Below are 7,989 nucleotides of genomic sequence, written 5' to 3'. Positions count from 1 at the left end.
TCTCCTATTTCCACTCTTCTTTCCTTCTCCCGTTTTCCTCTCCTTTCCCCTCTCCCCACTCTCCTCATCTCCCCCCCTTCCTCCCCATCTCTAATTTCCCCTCCTCCCCACCTCTTTTTCCCCCTTTTTTTTCCCTCCTCACTTTTGTTTCTTCCTCCCCCCACCTCTATTTTCCTCCCTTTCCCCCCCATCACTTTAAGAAAAAAAAAAAAAAACAAACCCAAAACACAAACCAAAAATAAAAAAATAAATAAAAAACACCAAACAAAACCATCCAACACCACCAACCACCAGCGCAGCGCTCTCCGCGGGCCGGCGGGGCGGGCGCGGGGCGGCGCTGCTCGGCTCGGCTCGGAGCGGCTCGGCTCGGCTCGGAGCGGCGCGGCTCGGCTCGGAGCAGCTCGGAGCAGCTCGGAGCGGCGCGGCTCGGCTCGGAGCAGCTCGGAGCGGCTCGGCTCGGAGCGGCTCGGCTCGGAGCAGCTCGGAGCGGCTCGGCTCGGCTCGGAGCAGCTCGGCGCGGCTCGGAGCAGCTCGGCGCGGCTCGGGGCGGGGCGGGCGCGGCGCTCCCGCTCCCCCCTGCGCGGGCCCCGGCGCGGAGCCGGGCGCGCCCGGCGGAGCCGAGCGGCGGAGTTACATTGTTGGAGTTTGCCTCAACTCCGCGGCCTCGGCTGCGCGGGGCCGCCGCTGCGGGGCTGCAGCTTCCCCGCTGCCTCCTCCTCCCTTCCTCTCTCCTCCTCCTCCTCCTCCTCCTCCCCGTGGGTGTTTTTTTTTTTTTTCCTCTCCCCTCCTCCCCTCTCCCCCCGCGCTGATTTCCCTCCCCTCCGCCCGCCCTGCCTGTGTGTTTTCGCCGCCGCGCTCGCCGAGCCCCTTGGCATGAGTTAAGCACCAGCCATGGACACCAAACACTTCCTGCCGCTGGGTGAGTTCTGTTCCGAGAGATTCTCCCTTCCTACCGCGGGGGGTGGGGGGGTGCTTCGGGACGATAAAATCAGCGCCTGTCCTGCCGCCTTCCCCCCAGCCCGGCCCGGCTCCGCTGCCCCTTCCCGCGGCGGGCGGGGGATGCGCTCGCCCCTTCCCCGGGGAGCGCCGCGGCGAGCGCGGGCCGGCCCCGGCCCCTTCCCCCCCGGCCCCTGCCTCCGAGTTGGTATTTTTGTTTTGGTTTGCTGTTGTTTTTTTTTTTTTTTTTTTTTGCCGTGGCGCAGCCCCGGGGACGGCGGGCCCCGGCCGGTGAAGCCGAGCCGGGCTGGGCCGGGCCGGGCCGGTCGGGCAGCGGCCGCAGCGGCGCTTTGAACGGGGCAGCGGCAGCCGGCAGAGCCCCCTCCCCGCCCGGGGCCGGCTCTGCTCGGGGCTCGGCAGCGCGCAGCCTGTGCTTCCCCCTCTTGCCTTCCCTCTCGGTTTATTTTTTTTTTATCTTTAATTTTTTACTTTCCTCTTTTTTTTTTTTTTTTTTTTTTCTCCTCTCCCCGCGGCATCCGGGGCGCGCAGCCGGGCCAGGGGGAGGCAGCGCCCGGCCCCTCCGCTCGCATCGCCGGCTCCCTGACCCGCCGCGGTCGGGACCCTCCTGCCTTTTTGTTGTTATTTTTTTACCCCCCCCTCCCCTTTTAGCTGCGTTTTAAAACCTATTTCCAGCCGGAGTTTGCCATCGTTTCGGTGACTGAGTCAAGTCCTGGCTTGTAAGGGCGAATGCCTCCTGCGTCTCGCTTCCAGGAGAAGTGATATTGCAGAGTGCTCGGGGTGGGGGGAAGAAAAGTTTGAGCGAAGTCGCCTGGCGCCAAGTCCGGGCGAGGGGGAAGAGGGGCGAGTGCTGCCATCCCTGTCCCCGCTCAGCCCGCTGGCTCCCAGCCTCCGGCCGAGCGAGCCATGGCCAGCGAGACCGTCCCTTCTGGCTTCTCCGGGCTTTAAATCTGTGCTCAGCCTCTCCAGCCTGCCGCTGGTGTGTTTTGATTCTTTCTTCCTCTTGTTTTTTTCCTTTAGTGTGTGTTGTTTTTTTTTTGTTGTTTTTTTTGCTTGTTTTGTTGACAAATTGCAATTTCAGTCGTTCCTTTCAAAGAGCAGAATAAATACAAGCAACCATCACAAGGTTTCCTGCAAGCCCGGCTCGCTGAGAGGCTTTCCAGGGCTGTGGTGGTCTGGGGGCTTTGGCAGGGAGACCCTGGCCCTGTGGGCTGGCAGAGCTGTAGGTGGCATCTCCGTGCCCCCAAAAATCCCGGGCTCAGAGTGCCCCTCGTTGTCTGGGCTGGGAGATGCTGCTGGGGCCAAAAGCATCTCACCTGCAGTGTGTCCCTGGTTCCAAATCAAACCAGCTCCTCCTGGTTGTGTCCAGTGCAGCTGTTGGGGCTCATCCCAGCAGAAGGTGCCTCTCTTGCCTCACTGGAGTGGTTTAACCTTAGGGGGGGCTGTTTGGGGGATTCACATTTCCTTGGATGTTCTTGTGGAAGACAATCCGAATCTCTGTTGATCCGGGCAGGCTCAGGCCTCTGTGTACGTTAGCTGTGTTTTCTGTCAGTCCTGAACTCTCCTGTTGTGCTGTAAATGCTAAAAAATACATTGTGTTATTACTCAGGTTGGCTTGAGGGGGGGGTAGGAGGGGGAGAGTCTGTGACTGCTGGCTCGGGGAAAGGTTTTCACGCTGGTGCAAGTGGAAAACAACTGATTTCTCTGCTCATTTAGAAATGTGTGCGTGGTGGGGCTGCGCCACACACTGTGCAGCACACCAGGAGCATCCCCAGGGAAAACAGGGCAGCCCCCCAGGACTGCCCTGCTGGGGGAGGTTAAAACTTCTCATCCTTGTCTCAGGAGAAAATCTGTCTGTCCGTGGGAGCTGTCTGGGGTGTGTGGTCTGGGATTATCTTGAGAGACTCCCAAACTTTATGTGCTGGTCTTTGGTCACTGACTATTGGGAAAAATCCCTTTGGCTGCAAGGGCAGTGGTTGCTGCAGGATTTGGAGGGGGAGACCTTGGTCCTGCTCTGGGCAGTGCAGGCAGGTTGTGTCTAAAAGCTTGGGAGCAGTTTGTAGGATTGTGGGGAATGTGAGCTGAGACCTTCCCAGTGAAACCAGAGCAGAGCTGGATGAGCCATGGGGCCTCTTCAGAGGTAGGATGATCCAAATTCCACCAGGTCCCAACTTTGCAGGGTCCCAGGGTGTTTCACCAACCCAGTCTCATGTCATTTTTGGGAGCTGGTGCTGGAAAAACCCAGGGGAGAAAACCAGCCCAGCTTGTGGGATTTGTTTCCCTGCACACCAGTACAGGCATGAGCTGGGGAACAGCAGCAGCACAGCCAAAATTCTACTCCATTACTGTGACCCCATCAAAATCTAAGCTCAGTTTGGCCCAACAAGGCCAACCTGGTGGTTCCTGGCCAAGTCCTGCCTGTGGTTAGACTTAGATAACTCTGCTGATGTCATGGCTGGAAGCGTGGCCAGCGCTGGGCACTTTTAATAGTAGTATCTCATTTTCCTGCTTCTCTGGAGAGCTGCTGGCAGATGCCAGCCAGAGGCTCCCCATGAGGACAGCATGTCCCTGGGCATCTCCCAGGCTGGCTGCTGTCACCCTCTGCCATCCCACTGCCAGGACAACCTGCAGCCTGGCACGGGGGCTGTGGGCACAGGTACCTCCACAGCCCTGGTGGGGATTAAAACACCTCGGGGTCCAGCAGATGCTGCCTTAGAGCCATCTGGAGTTACAGTCCTGCCTTTACTAGGCTTAGCTTGCTCGGGGCTGTCCAGCTTTTGTTCCTCTCCGATGTGCCAGGTCTCCAGGAGGAGGAAACTGTAGGAAAAATCCGTGGTGCAAGTGCTGTTGGGGCTGTGGGGGTCACCTCTGGTGGGGTGCATGAGGTCAGGCTTTCACGGGGCGCTGATGTGCAAACCAAGGACTCGTTTCTTCAGGTGGCTGCTTGCTCTGTGCCTTTTACAATCCTCTTAGTGCTTTGTTTTCCCTTTGCCCATTCCCGGGGTATCTCTGGGGAGCAAAGGAGGGGTGGTGGGTTCAGGGAGCTCTCCCTCAAGGCTCAGCCTTGTGGGGGCAGAAACAGTTAACGGGTGTCCGAGGCTGGCGCTTCCCTCCGGAGGTCACTCCAGCGGGTTGTAACCTCTGTGTGTCCCTCTTCCCCACCCTGCAGCCGTGCCAGGGCCGGCTGCAGCTGCTCAGGATGTGGGGTGAGGACTGTCCGTGCCGTGCTCGGGGCTGCAGCGGCAACACTTCCGAGGAAAACAGCAAAACAACCCCCCCTGTGTCCAGCTGGGACAGCCCAGGGCTGGGGGCTGAGCATCCATCAGGCACCTTCATCCCGCATCCCCGGGGCGTGGGGCCGGGATGTGAGCCTGGATGCTGCAGGGAGCTCCTCGGTGGGAACCCCTGTTTGGGTTGAGACCTCACCACGATGCTCAGTCCTGCTCTTGGTGTCCTCAGGAATGGACAGCTGATGTGACAATCTGCAGGGAGGAGAGCTGAGAGATGTGGGAAGCGTCTGAGCATCCCAGTGGGGAAGGAGGAATCCTCTGCCCCACATCTGGTTGGCTCCGTGGGGCTCCTTGGTAGGAGCAGGAGATGAAGTCTGGTTGTGCCCTGGTCTCTCTTGCTGGAGCCTCCTGTAGGGCTCAACCTCTCCTCACATATGCAAAACAAGCTGGGAAGGAATTTTTGCCTTTTCCAGAATCTGGGCTGTGACGGTGAAATAAATCCTCAGAGCTTCCCTGAGTTTATTCCACGTCGTCCTGCTGTGTTGGAGGGAGCGTTTGTGTTTCTCAAATTTAGGGTATTTTATTTATTTAAAAGAGAGCGGGGGAGAAAGCCACAGAATTTGAGTTATTCATTGCAAATATTATTATTGGCGTTTTGTTCCTGTTGAGGGAAAAAAAAAAAAACCAACGAGGGGGGAATCAAAACATTTCACTGGAAAATACACCCTGGCTTTGTCCCACCCACATCTTCAAGGCAAAAATAAATATTTATTAAGAAATGGGTTAAAAACCTTTTTGTTGAGTATTGTTTCCTGGGAGCAGGGGTGGGTTGCCATATGCTAGAGCCCTGCCACTGGGCTGAATTTTGGTTTTTTTAAGGGTTTTTTGCAGGATGGCTAAGGAAAGAAACAAGCAGATGAGCTGTGGGTGCTGCTGGGCTTTGGGGTGTGCTCTGGTCCTGCCTTGTCTATGGGCTGTGCGTTCCTGTGAGCGTCCTGGTGCCTTTTCCTGGGGATTGTGTGTGCTCTGAGTATTCCCCGAGGCTCCCAGCTGCCTGAAATCCCCAAATCATTCCTGCTATAAATAACCCAGCAGTGAGACAGCAAGAGCTGGTGGCCCTTGGCAAGGGATTTAACAGGGGTGTGCTGATGGTGTGGGGACACTGAGGGGTCCCTGTGCCCCAGCTGGGCTCCTCCACCGAGCCAAAGCCTGGGATCCCTCAAACCCCTGCTGGCCAAGAGCTGCAGGGACCTTCCTTGTGAGCTGGGCAACCTAATTGGGCTCTAATTAATCCCTCTCTGGCTCTGATCCCCAAGTTGGGGAGGGATCTGCTGTGGGGAGGGAAGGAACTGGGGCTCTCCTCGCTCTGACCTGTGGTGTGGAGGGGTCTGGGCATTTCAGAGGAGTGCTGGGGGATGTGGGCACTCAGGAGGGATGCTCAGAAGTGTGGAGGGATGCTCAGAAGTGTGGAGGGATGCTCAGAAGTGTGGAGGGATGCTCAGAAGTGTGGAGGGATGCTCAGAAGTGTCAGGCATGCTCAGCACATGAGGGATGCTCGCTCTGCACGGGATCCATCCCAGCACTTCCCTAATTGCTTCCTAAAAGGCCCAGGTGGGCTCTCCAAGTCAGTCGAGCTACAAAGCAATAGGGGAGGCAGCCTGGGTGGTTTTATTTTAATTGATTTTGTCAGGAGTTGCTGTATTTTATTACATTTAAAGACTAGACTCTGGAATAACTTTGAACGTTTGACACGCACACAAAAAGCAGCTTTCTGACATTTTCCTCTTTGCTTGTCTTTTATTTTATTTCTCCCCTCTCCTCCTCCTCAAAGGGAAGCGTGTGCCTGGAGGGAGGACAGAGGAGGAGGAGGGAGGAGCGGTTGTGTCTCTCCAAAGGCTGCTCGAACATCAAGGCAGCGCGAAGCAGATGAAATAATATTGCAAATAAGGATTTAAAAAACCCTACAGAAGGATCCCCACACATGCCAGCCAGCTCAAACTGCCAGAAGATTTTCAGACAGAAGCAATTTAGCCTGGGAAAATGCTCTATTGTTGAGATGGAAACTGGCTGTGAGAACTTGCCTTTCTGACAAGGTTTGGCTTGGAAAAAGCAAAGCAAAGTCAAGGAAATCAACCTGAGTTTTTATTTAGAGGGGAGGGAGCATTTCAAAATGGAGGGTGTTTTCTGAGATAAACAGGGAACAATTCCCTTGTGAGAAAGGGAAGAAAGGGCTCAAATTAAGCCCAAATGCAGCTCCTCTCCTTTGAGATTTTGTTTAACGTGGAGTTAAAAAATAATCCTGTTCAAACAGACCATTCGTAAGCACGAGATGCTTGGGCTTTCCTCGCCCCCCCTTTCTTTCCCTTTTCTCTTACTGTGATCCACAATAAAAGTTCCAAGGTTGCACCTTGGGGCTGTGATTCTGGTCGCAGCTGTGCCCGTGCCAGCTCCTGCCTCTGCACATCAGGAGGGGATGGATCTTGCCTCCAAAACTCCTCGTCTGCCCAGATGAGGCAGATACAGCGGTGGGAAACTGAGGCACGCGGGAGCGTCTGAGCTGGGAACGGGGCCCGGAGCGAGGGCGTGGGGTGGTTGTGAAACCTCGGCTGCCAGCCCTGCAGAGCTGATCCGTCTGGGATGGCAGCTCCACGGAGCTCCCCTGAGCTCTGCAGGGTCCAAAACCTCCAAACCCCCGCAGCCCCCAAAGCTGCTTTTTGGCCCAGGAGCAAAGGAAAGCTCCCAGGTGGGGTTTGTGGGTGTGCCAGGTGCTCCCAAAGCACAGGGCAAGGAAGAAACACCCTAAAGATTCGGGCAGTTAAGCAGCAGGGTGAGGGCTGGCATCCCCTGCTGCTCCTGCAGGAGATAATCCCTCGCACTGTGGTCATTGCTCCTTCTTCCAAACCCTCGGGGATTTGATTTTTTGCTCAAAAACTTGTTTTTTTTGGGCCATGAGTGGAGGTTGGTGGTGTTTGTGGGTTTGGGTCTTGTCTGAGCCTTTCCCTGGATCCCATCAGCTGCAGGATCGCTGCAGAGGCGGGAGATAAAAGGGCAGTAGTGGTATTGGGGACCAATAAAATGGTAATGGGATTCCCAGCTGGCTGTTACTTTTCATGGGCTCCTCTTTTGTGGAGTTTTGGCTTTCTTCAGCTTTACAGACTTGGGAAAAAAAAAAGGAAAAAAAATCCAGAGAGAGGGAGCTGAGGGAGCCTCCTGAGATTTACAGCCCCCTCAGCTCCTGGAGCAGATCCTTTGTGCTGCCAGGAGCGGATTAGGGAGGGATGCCCCATCTCGTTTCAGCTGGGCGGGAAGGCAGAAACATTTGATTATTGTTTTTCCATTTCTGGCTGACAATTAAGTGCTGGAGGAGAGTTGTTTTCTTTCTTTCTTTCTTTCTTTCTTTCTTTCTTTCTTTTCTTTCTTTCTTTCTTTCTTTCTTTCTTTCTTTCTTTCTTTCTTTCTTTCTTTCTTTCTTTCTTTCTTTCTTTCTTTCTTTCTTTCTTTCTTTCTTTCTCTCTCTCTCTTTCTTTCTTTCTTTCTTTCTTTCTTTCTTTCTTTCTTTCTTTCTTTCTTTCTTTCTTTCTTTCTTTCTTTCTTTCTTTCTTTCTTTCTTTCTTTCTTTCTTTCTTTCTTTCTTTCTTTCTTTCTTTCTTTCTTTCTTTCTTTCTTTCTTTCTCTCTCTCTTTCTCTCTTTCTTCCTCTCTTCCTCTCTTCCTCTCTTTCTTTCTCTCTTTCTCTCTTTCTTTTTCTCTTTTTTTCCCTTTGCTGTGAACTCTGTGGGCTGCTGCGAGACAATTTTATTGTGGGC

At 54.6% G+C, this 7,989-nt stretch overlaps 1 protein-coding gene across 1 annotated transcript in view; it reads left to right on the top strand.

Moving 5' to 3' along the window:
- The first annotated feature begins 789 nt into the window (after nucleotides 1–789).
- The window catches only part of RXRA (retinoid X receptor alpha), a 97,212-nt gene continuing 90,012 nt past the window's right edge, over nucleotides 790–7,989 (top strand). Inside the window, exon 1 of the mRNA XM_053996433.1 lies at nucleotides 790–919. Within this exon, the coding sequence (XP_053852408.1) occupies nucleotides 892–919 (28 nt within the window). The 5' untranslated portion in view covers nucleotides 790–891. The remainder of the gene's footprint in view (nucleotides 920–7,989) is intronic.

This window comes from Vidua macroura, chromosome 21, assembly GCF_024509145.1.
Source record: "Vidua macroura isolate BioBank_ID:100142 chromosome 21, ASM2450914v1, whole genome shotgun sequence".
Taxonomy (NCBI): Eukaryota; Metazoa; Chordata; class Aves; order Passeriformes; family Viduidae; genus Vidua; species Vidua macroura.
The sequence above is the reverse complement of the archived record's forward strand: the minus strand, read 5'-3'. Positions and strand labels throughout refer to the sequence as shown.